The 20337-nt window shown below is 36.1% G+C and overlaps 1 protein-coding gene across 4 annotated transcripts in view; it reads left to right on the top strand.

The window, feature by feature from the left end:
* Positions 1-20337, top strand: part of DCAF5 (DDB1 and CUL4 associated factor 5) — a 199848-nt gene that overhangs the window by 152899 nt on the left and 26612 nt on the right. For all 4 annotated transcript variants that reach the window (XM_016423271.2, XM_016423273.2, XM_007473097.3 and 1 more), the window contains 2 exons: positions 7794-7860; positions 17565-17692. In XM_016423271.2, the coding sequence (XP_016278757.2) occupies positions 7794-7860; positions 17565-17692 (195 nt within the window). The remainder of the gene's footprint in view (positions 1-7793; positions 7861-17564; positions 17693-20337) is intronic.

Below are 20337 nucleotides of genomic sequence, written 5' to 3'. Positions count from 1 at the left end.
CTCTTGACAGAGTCCACGATGCCCTGGGTGCCAAAATGACCATTTTTATGAATAGATTGGCAAATTTGGTTATAGAAACTTCTAGGGAGCAGGGGTTTTCCTTCAGGTGACACCCATACTCCATTAATTTGTTTTGCTTTAAATTTTTGTTTCCATTTTTCCACTTCCTTTTCATTATAGGAGAGTGATAAATTTAAATTATCAGTGGTTGTTAATGTTAAAATTAATCCAGGTCCTTCTATGGCTGCTAGTTTTGCAGCGGCATCTGCTCGGTCATTTCCTCTAGAGACAGGGTCAGAGCCACCTGTATGGGCAGAGCAATGAACTACAGCTAGGGCTTTAGGCAGTTTGAGAGCAGAAAGAACTTCATTAATAATTTCTGCATTAGCTATGGATTTTCCAGCTGAGGTTAAAAATCCTCTTTGGAGCCATAGCATCCCGACTGAGTGACAAATGCCGAAAGCATATCTAGAATCTGTATAAATTGTTGCCTTTTTATCCTTGGCAATTATACAAGCTTGTTTTAGAGCTATGAGTTCTGCTCCTTGAGCGCTAATGTTAGAAGGTAGTGAAGCTGACCATTCAGTGGCAAATTCTGAGACTACGGCAGCTCCAGTGTAACGTATGCCATCCCTCATAAAAGAGGAACCATCGGTAAATAAAATCAGATCTGCATTGTCTAAGGGAGTGTCCAAGAGATTATCTCGAGGCTTTTCTGCCATGGACACTAATGTTTCACAGTTATGTAGTGGTTCTCCTGAAGTAGGTAAATCTGGAAGCAAGGTGGCAGGGTTAAGAGTTGAACAGCGTTTCAAGGTAATATTTTCACTATTTAATAAGGTTATTTCATACCTTGTAATTCTCTGATCCGAGAATGCCTGTGTTCTATGTTTTACCAATAATGCTTCAATCTCATGTGGGCACATTATTGTTAATGGACATCCCAATACTAAATCAACGGTTTTTGTTACTAGTAAGGCTGTAGCAGCTACTCCTCTAAGGCATGGTGGTGCTCCTGCTGCTACTGGGTCTAGTTGGGCAGAATAATAAGCAATTGGGCGCTGAGAAGGTCCCAAAGTCTGAGTTAACACACCAGAGGCTACTCCTCTTCGCTCATGCACATATAAAGTAAATGGCTTGTTGTAATCTGGGATGCCTAGAGCAGGGGCAGACATGATAGCCTTTTTCAGATCTGTTAGAGCTGACAAGTGTTCAGGCTCTAATTTGAGGGGTTCAGGAACTGAATCCTTTGTTAATGCTATAAGGGGTTTAGTGATTTCCCCATAGCAAGGAATCCATTGTCTACAAAACCCTGTTGCTCCTAAAATTGCTCTCAGCTGTTTCTTAGTGGTAGGAGCACTCAATTTTTGAATGTTCTCAATTCGTTTTGGAGAAATATAACGAGCACCCGCAGTCAAGATGAATCCCAAATATTCTACTTTTTGGAGACACCATTGAACTTTATCCTTAGAGATTTTATGTCCTCTTTTGTGCAATTCCAAAAGAAGGTGTTTGCTATCTTCTTGACGTGTTTCTGCATCTGTTGAAGCCAAGAGTAGATCATCTACATATTTGATTAATTTGCTATTTTTAAATGTTATATTGTCTGTGTCTTGGCTCAAAATTTGCTCAAATAAGCTCGGACTTTCGACATAACCCTGTGGCAGCCGACACCAGGTATATTGTGAGCCCTTCCAGGTGAAAGCAAAAATATGCCTGGAGTTTTCATGTATTGGTATGGAAAAGAAAGCTGAACACAAGTCTACTACTGTAAAGTATGTAGCTGTGCTAGGAATAGATGAAATAATAGTATGTATGTTAGAAACTACGGAGTGTCTCTTTATAACATGATTATTCACTGCCCTTAGATCCTGTACGAATCTATAGATGTGCTTGCCATTGGGTCCTTTTTTTGGTTTTTTAATTGGCAGGATGGGCGTGTTGTATTCAGATTTGCAAGGGATTATTATTCCCTGTTCTATTAATGAGTTAATAACTGGTGTAATACCCTCAATTGCCTCCTTTGAGAGGGGATACTGAGGGATAGAAGGAGGTGGGCTAGATTTAGTTTTTATCTGCACAGGAACAGCAGATTTAAGTAAGCCTACATCAGAAGAAGATGTGGCCCAAAGGGACTCCGGTATATCTTTAGGTATTTCAAAAATGGAAGGTTCTTTTGCCTCCTGGTTTTCCGAGAGAAGTACAGGGAGTAAATTTAAAGATTCCTCTGGTACTTCTAATGATAATGAGCCATCTGGGGAGCAGGTTATTGTGGCTCTGAGTTTGCATAGAAGGTCCCTCCCCAGCAAATTTAAAGGGGAGTCAGGCATCAAAAGGAAGGAGTGTTGTACCTCTAGGGGTCCTACAGACACCATTCTAGGAGGAAGTCTTTTAACTCTTTGGGTTATTCCTGATACTCCCATTACATTCTCTGAGCCAATAGAATAACATTGTAAATCAGGTGTTCTCTTTAATACAGACCAGGAAGCTCCGGTGTCTAATAGACAATCATAATAGGTGTTACCCACTTTTAAGGTAACATGGGGTTCATTAGTATGAGGAGGGCAGTGGATAGGGACAACGGGTAGTAGGACATCAGGGTCTGGGAAATCAAAGGTTGTATCCTCTGAAACCTGTGCCCCAGCCCCCCCCGGGCACCATCATTGTGTTTGGGATATTCCTTGGGCACCCCCCTGAAGGGCACCTCTCTGAGGGTCATTAGTACCTCGAGTAATTTTTGGACGAGCGCCATTTCTCATATATTGTTGAGTATTATCATTAAAATTTTCTTCAATTTGAGCATTGTCATTAAATTCCCAATTCCTATTTCTATAATTCTGGTTTCTAAAATTCTTATTTCTATATTCATTATAGTTATTTCCATAGTCATTATTATAATTTCTAGAATTCTGGTTTCTATAACCATTATCATAATTTCTATAGTTATTATTTCTAAAACCATTATTAAACTGTGTATTCCTTCCAAACATCTTAAGAAAGGTTCTACATTCCATCATTTTGTGGCCCTTCTTCTCACAGAAGTGGCAAGTAATGGATTGATAATTGGATTTCTGGAGAGGGGCAATTGTCGTTGGTTCATTATCATGCCCACTTTCTAATTTAGTTATCCTATCTATTACACATCTCATTTTTTTCTTCATTTCCTCCATGTCATCATTATTCTCTTTCTCCTTTTCTTCGTTTCCCTTAAAAACATATATAGCTGTTTTTCGCAATTCTTCAAGGTCCATATCTGACCATCTTGGGCATTGTGTTTTGAAATAATTTTTAATTACTTTGCAACAATTATTTACAAAGATTCTTCTAACTTGTCTTAAACTATTCTCTTTATTTAAGTCCCAATCTAAGTATCTGTCCCCAAACTCGATAATTCTGTCCATAAATCTGGAGGGTGTTTCGTTTTCCTTTTGCTTAATTTTTTCCAGTTCCATCCACTTATCTGTACTGTCCGCACATTCCTTCATGGCCGTGAGGATGGCCTCTCTACAACGGTATAGTTGTAGATAGTCCTCAGGATTATTATAGTCCCATTCGGGATCCTGAGATGGCCAATGTGCTGCATTACGCCCCCGGGTTTTGTTGACATGAGCAATTATTTTATTTTTTTCACGTTCACTTAAAAAAGCCTGTAGTAAGCTCTCAACGTCCTTGTAAGACGGATTATACTGAAAAAATATGTCTCCCATCTTTTTTGTTACTAGAAAAGGATCTTGTTCATATGTGGGGATATTTCGTGTAAATTCATTTATTTCTTGGGGAGTAAACGGTATCCTATGTCTTAAAGTCACCACATCCCCATTTCGTCCTATTTCAGGTACTTCTCTTAGAGGAAACAGGCCTCTAGTTGGATTTTGCACCTGTGGGTCAGTTTGACAAGGACAGGTTTCTCTAGGAGGACAAGATCTCCCTTGCATTGGAATTTGGTTTTCTGTAGGAGAAGGAACATGAGAAGCTGGGATTGCAGGGGAAGGGTTTTGGGGATTAAATTCAGACAAGATTTGCACTACACGAGAGAAGCAGTCTGTTAACTGGGCTATAGGGAAGGTGTTTTCCATCTCTATTTCAGGGAAGGAAATTTCCTCATTCAAAGGTTCAGAAACAGGTCTGTTTCTGGTAGAGTGGTTGTTTGTCAATTGATCCTGTAAGAAACTTTTTAGATCTTCTAATTGGGCTTGCATTTTATCCTCAATTTTTCCTATTTTATCTTCCATATTTCCCATTTTATCCTCAATATTTCCTATTTTATTCTCAATATTTCCTATTTTATCCTCAAGTTTTTCTATTTTATTCTCAATATTTCCTATTTTATCCTCAAGTTTTTCTATTGTATCCTCAATTTTTTCTATTTTATCCTCAATATTTTCTATTTTATCCTCAATATTTTCTATTTTATCCTCATTTTTTTCTATTTTATCCTCAACATTTTCTATTTTATCCTCAATATTTTCTATTTTATCCTCATTTTGTTTTATTTTATCCTCATTTTGTTTTATTTTATCCTCATTTTGTTTTATTTTTTCATCTCTAAATATAGTATTGAGGAGTACAAAAATGACAGTACCTATTAATATAAAAATTTGGAGGTATCCTTCATTCCTCAATGCCCCTACTTCTTCAGCTGCCATATAATTGTCAAAGAATGTAGTACCCATTTTTATATATATATTTTGTAATTTCACAAAACACGTGGGGAGCAGGGCAAAGCAACAAACTTTTCACAGGGTTTTTTTTTCTAATCCAGGAAGTTGTTCCTTAAGGGAAAGGATATTTAGAAACAGTTCTTCTAGCCAGGACTTTAGAGTCCTGTTGCTGAGATTTAAAAACAGCTGTTTTCTGTCTATCAGAGTCACACAGCTGGGAAGTATCTGAGGTCCGATTTGAACCCAGGACCTTCTGTCTCTAGGCCTGGCTCTCAATCCGCTGAGCTACCCAGCTGTCCCTTAAGATTAAAGGGAAGAAAAAGAAAAAACTGCTGATTCCAATTTAACTTAAGGAGAAAAGAGAAAAAGTTTTTTATACTCACGTGTTCTAGCAGCTGTGTCTTTAAGCCGAGTTTTTTTTTGTTAAAAAAAAGGACTAAGTGGTGAAACAGTATAGTAAAAAGGCAAGGAAAAAGTTTTATTGAGAGGATTCTTTAGACTCCCGTGTGGTCAGCCACAATGTTACAAGGGAATCACTTTAAAAGACTGATATATATTAATTTAAGGTCGCCAAGGAATCAGCTATGTAATTCCTAAATGAAAAACTCAAGTCAGCCGTCAGCCTTTTTTTGGAGTTTAATTACAATAGGAGCAAGAAAGGAATTAGAGATATATATAGAGAGAGCAAGGGGAGAGAAGGGAATAGGGCTTAAATACCCCTTCTGTTTAGGCTGGGCCAAAAGGCCCAAGCCCTTAGATAGCTGGGGCAAAGAAAGGAGATCAGTCCCTATTACTCACGTGACCAAAATGGAGAAACAGTCTCAGAGGCCCCCACCTTCAGCTTCCTTCAGAGCAAGCTTTCTCAGAGCCCAGGAACCACCACGACCAAAAAACTCAACCTCCCCTTCAGTCTCCAGACCCTCCTATCTTTAAGGACACCATCCAAGTTGCCTCCCCTCAGTCCTCACATCTACCAATCACTCTTCATCAATTTCCCTGTCAATGGAGGCTCTCGCTTAACCCAGGACCGCCCAGAGGTTTTTGGCTTTTTGCACATGTCTGTTGAAGGTCATATTTTCCAATGATTAAATCTATACTCCTTTGCTACAGCCCTTTCTAAATCCTGTTAACTTGAGTATGGTAGAGATTGGAATAATTAAATTTTGATCTAGGCTGCAGCCCTTACTCAATCCTATTAGGACTGAATAGGGTGGAGATTTATTCCAAGTATCTCCATTGTATCAATTCTAAATCAATCAAGACTCAAAGAAATTCCTGTTCTATGCTTAAGCATAGGTCAAAGTCCTTTCCATTGTTCAGCAAAGGGTTTCTGTCCTAAAGTAATCTTAAGAAGGGAAGAGAAGGAACCTCCCATGCCAATGGAGTTCCCATTCCAATAGACTATCAGTAAGAAATTTTCCAAGTATGAAATATCCCAATGGTGAAATTTCCAACATTTATAAGTCTAAGGAATTTTGAGGTTTACAATGTACAGTGTTCTCCTAGTTCTGCTCCTTTCACTCTGTATCAGTTCCTGGAGGTCTTTCCAGTTCACATGGAATTCCTCCAGTTCATTATTTCTTTCAACACTATAGTATTCTATCACCATCAGATACCACAATTTATTCAGCCAATCCCCAATCAATGAACATCCCTTCATTTTCCAAATTCCTAATAATAGAAATATTATATCTTATGGAGGTTCATTAAAAATCATTAGAAATCAAGGAATAAAGAAGATACAAAATAAAGACCACTGGCCCATGACTAATCAGCCAGTTCAAACATCTGCCTTATCACCACCAAGCTTGGGACCAGAAATAAAGAGGTGGGACCCTTCACGTCCTTGCCTAATATCCCCTGTCTACAGGAAGTACACAAGAACAGGAAGTCAGTGGGCTCTTGGGAAATGTAGGTCTTTTTTTAGGGTAACATTTTCAATTATACAGGGTACACACCCATCAGTGGGATGGCTGTATCAAAGGGCAGGCATTCTTTTAAAGCCCTTCCAGCATAATTCCAAATTGCCCTCCAGAATGGTTGGACCAATTCACAACTCTACAAGCACTGTATTATTAGTGTCCCAATTTTGCCACATCCCCTACAGCATTTATCACTTTCCTTTGCTGTCATATTAGCCAGTCTGCTTGGTATAAGGTGGTAAGGTATTCATTTCAATTTAGCTAATTCATATATTTTATAGATTATCATGGCTAGGTAACTGGTCGCAATGCCAAATTGCTGTTTGATATAATTGAACATAAAATGGGAAAATGTGAAGTTAAATAAACCTTAATGGAAATACCATAATATATTTTATATAATTAAAAATACTATAATAGTATCTATTATAATTCTCAATGCCATTTACTTGGATAAGTCCAATATAATAAGGCTCAGTTCACTCAGACATTGTGTTCCAGGAACTGTGCTAGGCACTGGGAGTAGAGAGACAAAAACAAAAAGAATGTAGTCCTGAGTTAAGGAACTTTCATTCTATTACATTTCTGTCTCAGTTCTAGAATACATTTCATGCCTCTTGTACAGGATAGGTAAATGAAGGTAATTAAAATAAAAGCCAGTGCTGATTTGGTTATATATTGTTGTATTATATTGTTTCCCAAAATTTTTGGCAATAAATATGTTACGACAGTTGCATTTTGTGACAGTAATGTCTGTTCATGTTCAGTATCCAGAAATTAAATTTTGTGAGCATATATCCTAAGGATATCACTCCCCATAAAACTCTGAGATCTTCTAATAAAATCCTCTTTTTAATTAGCCTTCCTACTCAGAATTTTGATTGTTTACACTCTTTTATTTTATTTGCAGACAAATGAAACAAACAAAATTTGGATGAGGATCAATTTTGGTCCTTCTATTCCTCTTATTTACATATCTGATCTTACATTTTAGTCATAATGATAAGCCATACAAAAAAGTGGCCTAGAAAACGGCTTAATGAAGGATCAGGGATTTCACATTGCTGCTCTCCTCTACCTTTTCCTTACTCTATTTTCTTATAATTTAGTAGTTTTGAAGAATTTTCTTACTTTGTATTTTATAGATTCATCTATTGACTTTTTATATTTGTTTTTGCAAAGCTTATGCTACTTTGTTTTCTTCTAACAGTACATCCTTTCAGGATCTGATGACTTCAATCTATATATGTGGAGAATTCCTCCAGATCCAGAAGCAGGTAAGCCTGACCTCAACATATAATAGCTGGTCCTACTTAGAATGGGAACTATGTATGTAAAGTTCTTAGAATTAGGACCAAATGTAAAGTTCTGATCACTTTTTCCTTGTTATCTTGAATTCATAGTTTTGGGACAACAGGGAGTAAGGCAAGGATGTTATCACAAAATTTTATCAAGTGCTCATGGTTTTGTAGATGTGGGAGTGTGCTATTAAACTGAAGAAAAGATAGTTGCCAAATGTTTGTATTACAAAATGTTTTTCAGAATTGTCTTAGGCTCAGGTTTAAGGGCAGCCATACAGTTGCTACAGTTTAGTTAGTAAACAAATTACAAAAAGACTTCTAGAGTTTACTCCCACATAAAACCTTTATATTGTTGTTTTGGAACTTAAATATAAGTGAAGCAGTTACCTTTGAAGTATAACCACATGTGATAGCATCACATTACACTTTTCAAAGTGATGATTCACGTTAACTTTTTTCTAAAACTACAAGTTGCAGAGAAAGTGCCAGCTGAAACTGGTAGAAGGAGTTTTTTCATACTGGAGTTCTTCCTACCAAAGAAATCACAGTCATAGTACCTATACCAATACCTATGTTTTAGCTGTGACCACAGGCACTTTAACTAACCATTGCATTGTCCCAAGGCAACTCTTGAGTCTTAAGTGTTCTTGGAGTTTACAGTCTGATATAGTCAAAAGACAGTCTTAGCTGTGTCATGAAGAAAATCACTGCCTTCCACATTTTGATTTTTGTTTAGGCACAAGCTCTAGGATAAAGACGTTACAGATTCCAGCCCAAGAAAGATGAGGCAAAATATTTCATCTTGATTACCCATTTCTTTTGATCGGTAAAATCAGACAGCCAATCAATAATCTCTTATTAGTTACCTACTATGTGTAAGACACTATCTACTACTACTAAATCCTACCTACCATCACTTAATACAGGAGTTTCAGAAGTATTATCATGGAATAGCGTAAAGGAAGAATTTTTTAGCTCTCTCAAACTCTGTGAAATCATTTGGATAGTACGTCATTTGTATTGCTGATTGTTTAACTCTAGTCACAAGCAAATAAATTAGAGAAATCTCTTTTCCTCTGTCTTGTAGGCAGGTCTATAGCCTCTAGCTGGTAAAGTACTCCAGGGTTCTCATGATCAGCACTCAGTGTTCTACTAGGATGATGTCATATTATATGTTATGTTATATTTTAGGGTCTAAAACTTTTTATTCTAAATTTTTAAAAGCATATTTCCATATACCTGTTAAAATGGAGGAAAGCGATTATTTGTAACATATCCATTGTATTCAGCTTCTTTTTTAAAAGTATATATACATTTATAATACAACTTTCAAAGCTGGGCTGCTTGTTGTGTTTCCTTTTGAACTTTTTTCTGTTATTTTATACAATTAAAAAAATGCTTTAATAAACTCTTTTCTTCTGTTTTTAGGGAGCTATTGCTAGCTTCCTTCTCTACTTTCTCTGCCAAATTCTACTTCTTGAAAAGAAGGCAACCAGATAATTAGTTTTTAATGAGCAATTACTAAATTAGTAAGATTAGTTGGTACAAACTATAAGTACTTACATAGAAATGAATAAATTCAGTTTAGGATTAGCTATTGATTAGGAACTGTTAGTGATCTGATTTTGTAGTTAGAAGTAGTCCCATCCATTGATAGATTTTAATAAGCCAAATCAAGTCAACTTTGAATTTTAGGATTAATGGTAACCTGGTCATTTAGATATAAAAATATATATAACTAGTTATCAAGATTCTCCTTCTCTCCCCTTTTGAAATTTGTTACAAGTTAACTACAAATTAACCAAAAGGATGAAAGAGATTAGATCCTCTTTTCAAGGGGGCTGTGAAAACCTTCACTTTCGAAATAGAATAACCAAATGATGGACATATACTCTAATCCAATCCAGTGTTAGAATTGTCAGAAATCTCACCTTAGATACACCCTGGATCCTCCTGTTAGGTTTAGGAGTGAAATATTACAAATCACTTAATACTGGAATACCACCCCCTATGTACCCACACCTCAATTCATTTTACCTTTCTTTTTTTAAGTTTCCTTGATATAATAATCCTTGTCTTTGTTCTCCTTTCCTATAATAAAAATCCTTTTGATGCTGATAATCCCTATGTCTCTGACCAAATTGGATGCATCTTTACACCCATTGACTTTGTATGACCTACCTTTCTCATTAAAGCCAATGGACTTAATATGTTAAAAAAAAAAGTGAGAGGGGAGGAAGAACTAGAGCAGGGAGAGACTTGAGGCAGGGATCAATCAGAAGGCTATTTGCAAGGGGCAGCTAGGTGACTCAGTAGATAAATACTGAGCCTGGAGTCAGAAGGACCTGATTCAAATCTGGCCTTAGATACTTCCTAGCTGTGTCCCTGAGCAAGTCATAATTCAATTGTCTAGTCCTTGACTCTCTTCTGTCCTAGAATTGATACTAAGACAGAAGGCAGGGAGTTTTTTTAAAAAGGCTATTGCAGTGGTCCAAATGTGAAGTGATAAACCATACCAGGGTGATGGCATTGTTAGAGGACAGAAGGAGGCATGTGTGAGAGATGTTATGATGGTAGAATCAACAGGTCTTAGCAACTAATTGGCTACAGGATGTAAGAGAGAGCGGGTAATCGAAGATGATGGTATAAGCCTAGATGACAGAGAAGTTAGAAGAGGGGAAGGTTTGGGGAAGAAAAATAATCAAGTGAAGTAGTTTGGAATAGTGGTATTAGATTCAAATAGCTGTATGTGCCCCTACTGTATATCAGAATCCCTGCAAAGCTCCATTTTTGCTAAATATTTCCCACTTAAATTTTAATCTGGTTTAGGCTGCGTCTGGGAATGTTGCAGTCCACATGCAATCTATATTGTGAGTGTTTCACACCTCTGGCTTAGAAGGAGAAGAGAAGAAGGCCCAGGAGAGAGCCCTGTGCCAGGCCTAGAAAGATGCAATCAGATAGATCAGAGGAGACTAGAGTTAAAGTAGTATCCTAAGAACTAAAAAGAAAAGAATATCATCAAGATGATCATCATTGTTAGAGGCAGTGATCAAGAAGGATGAGGACTAAGAAAAGGCTATTAGATTTGGTATTTAATTAAGAGATCATTTTGGTAACTTTTGAAAGAAAAGTTTCAGTTGAATATTGAAATAAGAAGGCAGGCTATAGACAGTTAAGAGAGAAAGGGAAGTGGAGGCATTGATTTACTTTTGTTAATTTAGTTTTCCTTTTTTTTCAGATTATTGAATAATGTATATATTTTATTAGATCTATTCTCCTTAGAAACAACTCAAGTTTTGTTTATCACTTCAGTGGGGTTTTTCTTTTAGTTTTACTTCTCTATTTAGATATACCAAGCCTAAGAAAGGATTGTCAGTATTGAAGATAATTTTTACATCATAATTCAATAATCATTTAACAGTTATAGCTACTAAATACAGGGAACAAAATAGTACAGATGTTTATACTTTTTCCTTGTAAACAAGGTCTTTGTGAACAATAGTAATGAGTTTACTGCAAAGCACTACATTAATGAAGAAAAACCTTTTTAAAACACTAAGCTTTATAAGTAAATTAATTTTTTTAGTATACATCTACAGATCTGATAATAAAAAACTAATACATATACTCTTATTAAAAAAAGAAAAGATCAAAAGCTGTATCACTATGGGGAAAGTTCACCTAAGGAAAGGGAATAAGAAGCAAACACTGGATTAATAGAGTAAGAAGTATAGGCATACTTCAGCATAGTTTCTCTTCATGTACACCAGCACTAGGATTTGTTTGTCAGAGTTAAAGATCATTTTTACTTGAATTCAAGTAGATTATATTTAGTTTTGTAGTACACATAGGGATGATGTTCCTAATAACTGAGGTTTAAGCCTGAAGCATTAATAATAGTTGCTGTCCAGATGTTTGTATAAATCATATAATACTTCATGGATTTTTTGTTGGGTTGAAGTAGCATTGCCTGAAAGTTCAGTAGCAATCCATATCTTATTTTTGTGTTTAGTTTTGATTTTATTTTCTGGTTTTTAAGTTGTCTACCTCAAGGATCAGTATTTTTGTCTTATTATTTGTTGAACATGTTTAATGATATGAATTATTTTTCTAAGGATTGCTTTGATTCCATCCCAAAAGTTTTAAAAATTGTTTCATTGTTGCTATTTTCCTTGATGAAATTATGTATTGTTTCTGTGATTTCTTCATTGGGCCACTAATTCCTTATTTGTTCTCTTTAACGTTGAATCTTTTTCAGTAATCCTTGATTATTATTTTATTCCAGTATAATCAGTAAATGATATCTTCAGCATTTCTGCATGTTTGAGATTTTCATGTCATAATATATAATAATGTAACATTATATATTATATATAATATTATAATATACATAATATATATTTTTAAATGACATCATACATAATTGGGAAATATGCCTATTCATTTTTTCTCATTTAGTAAACACCAGAGATTTTTATATCTAGCTTTTCAAGCTCTTAACTTTTCTTTGTTCTGTTGTATTTATCCAGTTGTGAAAGTGACGCATTGGAGTTCTCAACTATTATACTTTTGATATCTGTTTATTATTTCTGTATTTTGATTAAACTTTAAACACTTAGATGCTATTTGGTACATACATTCATATGATTTGATAAAGTATTGATTTTATTATTTTACTCTTGTGGATGATTTATTTTCTTAGGTTTCTCTTTAAACTATATATATTTTTTTCTGTTGCCTTGTCACTATTTCTATACTTGCTTTTAAATTTTTTTCCTGAGACATAATGGATTTTGCCTTGGTCCTTTATTTTAACTCTGCATTTTCATATTTCAAGTATGTTTTTCATGGACACATTGTTGGATATATTTTCTAATCAATTGTGCTACCTTCCTGCATTATATGAGTGAATTTATCCTCTTCACATTCATGGTTTTGGTTGCTGATTGTTTCCTTCCATCATATCATCTCAAATTATTTTTATCTTTTCCCCCTCCACTCTCCCCTCTGCAAAAAAAAGGAGAAAGTATAGAAAGAGAAGGAACCTAATTTTGGGCTAGCCCAAGATTGCCATTTTCACCTCCCCTTACTAAGCTCAGGTGTTAAACACCTGAATATGAAGTTTGTTTTGTTTATGAATATTCTTTCCCTCCAAAACCTCCCTCTTCACCTTTTGTTTTATATTTCTTTCTGTGTTTGGGTTAAATGGATTGATAAACCAAACTCTTTCTGTGTGTTACACCCTCTTTTGTCAATTTTATATGCATCAGGTTGAGAAGATGCCTGCTTCATCCATGCAAGTCTCTTCCCACTCCAGGCCATCCTCCACACAACACAACAGCCAAATTGATTTTCCTTTCGGATAGGTCTGTCCATATCACCTCCTGCTCATTTAATTCCAGTTATTACCCTATTGCCTATTAGTAGGACTGACTATTTGGTTGACATTTGACATCTTCATAACCTGACTTCTTCCCACCTTTCTATTCTTATATTCTCCTCAGTGTTCTCTGTGATCAACTACACTGACCTATTTGTAGTTCCTCACACATGTCACTCTAACACTCATCTCTGTTTCTCTATGACTTTCCCCTGCCTGTCACCCATTTGTGGAGCATTCTGCCTCTTTGCCTCCTCCCCTTAATTGTTCAGGCTTTCTTCAAAGCTCAAGGCTTAAATTATACCTTCTCTGGGTGGTCTCTCCCCCATCCGTTCTCATCAAATAGAGCTTTAACCTATCAGGCAGGAGCCTGCTAGCAGGTTTTCTTACCGCAGATCTCACCTCACTCCAATCCATTCTCCATTCTGCTGCTAAAGTGATTTTCCTAAAACATAGGACTGATCATGTCACACACACATACATACACATACTTCATTAAACACTAAAGGCTCTTTATTGCTTCCAAGAGCAAATATAAATTGTTCTGTTTAGCAGTCAAAGCCTTTCATTACTAACTTCTTCCTACTTTCAACCTTATTCCCCAACATATACTCTTATTTTAAAATGAGAAAACTAAGCCTCGGGAAAATAAAAATGAGTTGCCTGAGGTCACAAAGATAGTTAGAAATATAAACACAATCCGAACCTAGGTTTTCTGGGTTTGAAATAATGTTCCTCTCACTATATTGTACTATTCCCTTAGCTTTGGTTCAGTGAAGATATACTTTACAACTTCATATTTACTTACTGATTGATTTAGGGGGAAGGGAGAACCTAATATTAGAATTCCTGTGACAAGATTGTACCTTTAAGAATACAGAAGAACTAGACACAGTAATAATAATAGCTAACACTTATATCGTGCTTACTATGTGCCAAGCACTGTGCTACGTGCTGTTACAATTATTTTCTTATTTGATTCTCACAACAACCCTGAAAACATAGGTGCTATGTTATCCCAATTTTACAGGAAACTGAAGCAAGCAGGCTAAGAGACTTGGTCACGCCAGCTAGTAAGAGTCTGAGGTCAGAATTAAAGAGCAATTAAAACAGGTTTTTATCCCCTCACCACTCCACCCCGGGCCTGTTGTCTGAATTTCTAGGCAGTGATACTCACCAGCTATTCTCAAGACAGAAAATGTGTTGCTTTTATATTAGCAACAAATATAATAGATTGTCCTATGATAGCCAAGAGTTACCAGTTTTTGAGATTAGAAATTTTCTACCTGTTGCCTTTTTGTGGTATTGTTCTATTAAAATGCTCTCTTTCTCAAAGCATTCTGGTACTGTGGTGATAGTTACTATAGATACCTAGACCTTGTATGTGAAATATTATTGGATTGGATAACATCACTTTTTAATGTTAAGGCCTTCCAAAGATCAATCATCTTTTTGCTATCCTCGGGCAAAATTTAGAAGCTGATAAGTAATTCTTCAGAAAACTACAGTTGTGTTTTCCATCCAAGAGGAGAATATAGCTATAGCTATTCATTCTAGCAGTAAAGGGATGGGAGGTAGAAATTAGACATTAGTATCCAGGTTAATCTGATTATTTTCTTCCCCCCTCATTAACCCCTCCATTAACCAATAAATATTTATTAAGTGTATATGTGTTTGTATTATATATATATATATATGTGTGTGTATATATGTGTGTGTGTATGTGAGCATGGTATGTGGGAAGGACACTGAGAATTAAAACACAAATAATGAAATAGTTCCTACTGTCAAAGGTCTTGGGGAACCAAGTACATATAAGTATTATGTATTAATGTAAAGTGAATAAATACAAAATAATTAAATGCAAGATAACTTAAGAGAACACTAGCAATGGGGACATCAGGAAAGACTTTGTGTAAAAAGTGATGTTTGAGCAGCATCTTAAGATAGAGATGGATTCTATGAAGTAGAAATGAGGAGGGAGTTACATTCCAAGTATGTGAGCAGTCATTGAAAAGGCCAGAAGACACAAATGAAGTATCTCATATTGGGAACAAACAGAATTCAATTTGGCTTGATCTTAGAGTGAGTGAGTGTGGGAGCCTAGAAAAATAGTTTGAGACCTTGCTGTGAGGGTTTTAAAAGCTAAACAGAGGAATTCATATTTTGTCTTGAGAGACAATGAGTAACCATTTGAATTGACTGAACAGTGACACGGTCACATCTGTTTTTAGGGGAAATTGCTCTCATGACTGTTTTGGTGATAGACTGAGTGGTAAGAGATTGCTGAAATAATAGGGAAAGAAGTGGTGAGGTCAACCAAGGTCACCTCTATGTGCATGGAGAGGAAAGAGTCACATATTAGAAATGATACAGAGGTAGAAGTGTCAAGATTTGGTGTCTGATTGATAGGGTAACAAAGAGGATAGAAACTAGAGAGATTGGAAGGGTAGTGGTGCCTTTGACAGAAACAGAGAATTGGGGTGAAGGGTAGGGTAATTTGGGGAAGATAATGAGTCACTTTGGACATATTGAACTTGAGATGTCTCTGGGTCATTGAGTTTGAAATGTTGATGTAGGACTGAAATTCAGAGGTTTGTTTCATCTGTATATTTGTCCATATAATTATCTGTATAGAGAGGATAGTTAAATCCATAGGAACTGATGGAATTACTTGAAGAGGAGAGTATAAAGGAAGAAGATAAGAGATCTGGACCTTTGAGAACACCCACAGTTAGGGGTTGTAATATGGATGACAAGACTTTGGAGAAAACAGGTTTAATTGAATAACATTGATCCTGGATTTCAAAGGGTTGAGGAATGAGAAGGGAGGAAGTGGAGACATCTGGTATAAGTAATTTTTTCAAGGAATTTGACTAAGAAAGGGAGGAGATATATTGGGCATTATCTTGAAAAAATTATAATGTCTATTATAGGATATTTTTTAAGGATAAGTGATGCCTCCAGTCAGTAGAGAAGGAACCAAATAGAGAGGTTGAAGATTTGAGAGAGTGCTAGGGGGATTTCTTAATTAGGAAAGCAGAACACCTATAGTTAATGAAGAGATCTAGTGTGTGACCATCTCTGTCTGTTGCTGAGGTGACAAAACAAGTCACTGGATTTAAGGAGACCAAGTAATTAGGAGATTAGAGAGTATGAGGCACATCTGGAGGGAGAGCTAGGAGTAGGAAGTGGTTCAGTTGCATAATTTCTTCCAGGCCTTCGGCTGCTCTCTAGTTTAGTGTCCTGCTCATTTACTCCCCAAGAAAACATAGGCCATAAAACAGAGAGGTCTTGTAGGAAAATGAGTATCCAAGTTTTAAAAGAATAGATTTAAGTCTCTGCTTCACTTCTTCCTCTTTCTCACTGGAACAATCTAAACAAGCTTCATGAGAACATAGGGAGATTGGCCCTGCCTAGAAGCTGGAGACACCCTTCAATAAATGATGAAGGCGGCTTATGCTCTGGCTTCCCCTTTCCTTCCTGTGCTCCCACTTTCTCCCTGAGTGAGAGTATTGATGGTAATGGGTTAGTATTAGAGAGTGTACTCTGTGTGTTTATATGGGAATGTTCCATATTAGTATAAGACTCAAAAAAATGTATCTTATGAGAAATGTTGACTATAACTGGCCTATATGCATAGTCATGTATCTTTTTTTTAAGTATTGGTTCTTTGGGTTGGGGAAATGGCAAGTAATATGAGGGTAATCTAAGTAAAATAAAAACAAAAGCTATCAAAGTATGTTTTTAAAATATATTATAAGCACCCGGAGAGAGACAGCTGATATACTGAACCTGAAATGACATGATCTTTTTCTTTCATTTTTTGCTACAAGTTTTTGACCATTAATACATATATAAAAATACATATCAATACATTAATATCCTCTGAGAAATACCTCTCGGTTATTTACATCTGCCTCTAATTCAGATCTACAGTTAGTTCGTGTGCATTCTGTTGTCAAACTGGTCAGTTTCATTTTTTTTCAGCACAATTCTAAGCCAAGTGCAGAAACGAAAATCTTTTTAAAAAAGTTTTAAATGGCCTTCCCTTAACAATGGAATTATAGTGGGTAGGCATGGGAAGTATTTAAAAACTATATAAAAGCACTGGGTAAGAGCACATATGCTGAGAAGTGTTTCTTCTTCATTCTTTCCACAGCAACTTTTATCTTCAAGATAAAATATTTTGCTAGTATTATATTTTTCATATTATATGTCAGGTCCAAAGCTAGTTCTTAACAATACCTGGACCAACTATCTATCTCCTTGTTTGATTTTTCTTCCTCTTTTTTCCCAGGTGGCATTGGCAGAGTGGTAAATGGAGCCTTCATGGTGTTGAAAGGCCATAGATCAATTGTCAACCAGGTCCGATTTAATCCCCACACCTACATGATCTGCTCTTCAGGTGTGGAAAAGATTATCAAGGTGAGAACTCTACCCTATTCTTGCCCTTTAGAAAAAATTGTCATGTATCATGGACTTGAGTTAAATGAAATCTGACAGAATCTCAGATAAGGTTCACAACCCAAGTTTTAAATCAAGAATGATTTTAGAAATGACTGGGTTTGGGGGGGGAAGCTAGGTGACTCAGTGGATTTAGATCCAGGCCTAGAGATGAAAAGTCCTGGATTCAAAACTGGCCTCAAAATACTTCCTAGCTGGGTGACCCTGGGCATGTCACTTAACTCCCATTGCCTAGTCCTTTCTACTCTTCTGCCTTGGAACAACCACATAGTAGTGATTCTAATATGGAAGGTAAAAGTTTTTAAAAAACAAAAAAAGAAACAATGTTGGAAAATAGATAAGTGATTTTCCTTTTTTTTATTTTTCTTTTATTTTTTTGGATACAATACTCACTTTATTTCCCTCCCTCCCCTACACCCACCCTTCCCACAGCCAACTCACAATGTCATTGGGTATTATTTGTGTCCTTGATCAGAACCTATTTCCATGATGATGTTTGTACTAGTATGTTCATTTAGAGTCTACATCCCCAACCATATCCCTTCCACCCATGTATTCAAGCAGTTGTTTTTCTTTGGTGTTTTTACTCCTACAGTGTCTCCTCTGAATGTGGATAGTGGTTTTTCTCATACATTCCTCCAAGTTGTTCAGGATCACTGCATTACCACTAATGGAGAAGTCCATTACATTTGATTATACCACAGTGTATCAGTCTCTGTGTACAATGTTTTCCTGGTTCTGCTCCTCTCACTCTGCATCAGTTCCTGCTGGTTGTTCCAATCCCCATGGAATTCCTCCACTTTATTATTCCTTTTAGCACAATAGTATTCCATCACCAACATATACCACAATTTGTTCGGCTATTCCCCAATTGAAGCGCATCCTCTCATTTCCCAGTTTTTTGCCACCACAAAGAGCGCAGCTATAAATACTTTTATACATTTTTTTTCTTATGTTCTCTTTGCGGTACAAACCCAGCAGTGCTATGGCTGGACCAAAGGGCAGGCAGTCTTTTAGTGCCCTTTGGGCATAGTTCCAAATTGTCCTCCAGAATGGTTGGATCAATTCACAACTCCACCAGCAATGAATTAATGTCCCAACTTTGCCATACCCCATCCAGCATTCATTACTTTCCTTTGCTGTCATGTTAGCCAATCTGCTAGGTGTGAGGTGATACCTCAGAGTTATTTTGATTTGCATCTGTCTGAGTATAACAGATTTAGAACATTTTTTCATGTGCTTATTATTAGTTTTGATTTCTTTATCTAAAAATTGCCTATTCATGTCCCTTGCCCATTTATCAATTGGGGAATGGCTTGATTTTTGTACAATTGGTTTAGTTCTTTATAAACTTGAGTAATTAGACCTTTGTCAGAGGTTTTTGTAATGAAGATTGTTTCCCAATTTGTTGCTTCACTTTGAATTTTGGATGCATTAATTTTGTTGGAACAAAAACTTTTTAATTTGATGTAATCAAAATTATTGATTTTACATTTTGTGATTTTTTTTCTAGCTCTTGCTTGGTTTTAAAATCTTTCCTTTCCCAAAGATCTGACAAGCATACTATTCTGTGTTCACCTAATTTGTTTATAGTTTCCTTCTTTATATTCAGGTCATTCACCCATTTTGAGTTTATCTTGGTGTAGGGTGTGAGATATTGATCGAATCCTAATCTCTCTCATACTGTCTTCCAATTTTCCCAGCAGTTTTTATCAAATAGTGGGGTTTGGTCCCCAAAACTGGGATCTTTGGGCTTATCATAGACTGTCTTGCTGAGGTCATTTACCCCAAGTCTATTCCACTGATCCTCCTTTCTGTCTCTTAGCCAGTACCAAATTGTTTTGATGAACAGTTCTTTATTCGTATAGTTTGAGATCTGTGACTGCAAGTCCTCCTTCCTTTGCATTTTTTTCATGATTTCCCTGGATATCCTTGATCTTTTGTTCTTCCAAATGAACTTTGTTATGTTTTTTTCTAATTCAGTAAAAAAGTTTTTTGGTAGTTCAATGGGTATGGCACTAAATAAGTAAATTAATTTTGGCAGGATTGTCATTTTTATTATGTTAGCTCGTCTTACCCAGGAGCAATCAATGTTTCTCCAATTGTTTAGATATAGTTTTAATTGTGTGGAGAATGTTTGGTAGTTGTCTTCATATAGTTCCTGTGTTTGTCTCAGCTGATAGATTCATAAGTATTTTATATAGTCTCGGGTGATTTTAAATGGAATTTCTCTTTCTAATTCTTGCTGCTGAGATGTTTTAGAGATATCTAGAAATGCTGATGACTTATGTGAGTTTATTTTGTATCCTGAGAGTTTGCTGAAAAGAAGGTATATTCCTTTTTGTCCCTATTTATTTTTCTCCACATATCTGTATCATGATTAGGACTCCTGCCTTCTTTTTATCAGTTGATGCCCAATAGATTTGGCTCCATCCTCTTAATTTCACCCTATGCATATCTACCTTCCTCATGTGTGTTTCTTGTAGACAGCATATGGTAGGGCTTTGGATTCTAATCTACTCTACTATTCGCTTGTGTTTTATGGGTGAGTTCATTCCATTCACATTCAGAGTTATGATTACCAGCTGTGTATTTCCCAGCATTTT

Source organism: Monodelphis domestica, chromosome 1, assembly GCF_027887165.1.
Source record: "Monodelphis domestica isolate mMonDom1 chromosome 1, mMonDom1.pri, whole genome shotgun sequence".
Classification (NCBI taxonomy): Eukaryota; Metazoa; Chordata; class Mammalia; order Didelphimorphia; family Didelphidae; genus Monodelphis; species Monodelphis domestica.
Note: the sequence above shows the minus strand (reverse complement) of the source record. Positions and strands in the feature narration are given on the sequence as shown.